The sequence below is a fragment of the Penaeus monodon genome, chromosome 19 (assembly GCF_015228065.2).
Source record: "Penaeus monodon isolate SGIC_2016 chromosome 19, NSTDA_Pmon_1, whole genome shotgun sequence".
In the NCBI taxonomy this organism is placed as follows: Eukaryota; Metazoa; Arthropoda; class Malacostraca; order Decapoda; family Penaeidae; genus Penaeus; species Penaeus monodon.
The window spans coordinates 13,042,055-13,042,289 of record NC_051404.1 but is presented as its reverse complement, the minus strand read 5'-3'; the positions used below and the strand labels follow the sequence as shown (position 1 = coordinate 13,042,289).

Here is a 235-nt window from a genome sequence, read left to right as displayed (position 1 = left end):
CTTACGAGGAAATTTTGGAATCCAGCAGCGAGATCTTGAGCCTCGGTACCTTGAAGACACTGAAGGAACCCTTCGCTTCCAGCATCGGCTTGGCACCCGAGAGACGCCCCGAGGGTATGTGCCGCCTTGCCGATGACCGATGCCCACGGAAAAGGGATTGACTGAAGTGCCTGACTGCATGATGGCTCGTTGGAACAGCCCTTTGGGAGGGGGGGGGGTGCGAGGGGGGTTGGAT

The 235-nt window shown here is 58.7% G+C and overlaps 1 protein-coding gene across 1 annotated transcript in view; it reads right to left on the bottom strand.

The window, feature by feature from the left end:
- LOC119585064 (venom carboxylesterase-6-like) overlaps positions 1 to 235 on the bottom strand; it is a gene marked incomplete in the record, with an annotated part of 16,961 nt that overhangs the window by 5,860 nt on the left and 10,866 nt on the right. The window contains 2 exon segments of the mRNA XM_037933681.1: positions 6 to 126; positions 128 to 200. Of these exon segments, the coding sequence (XP_037789609.1) occupies positions 6 to 126; positions 128 to 200 (194 nt within the window).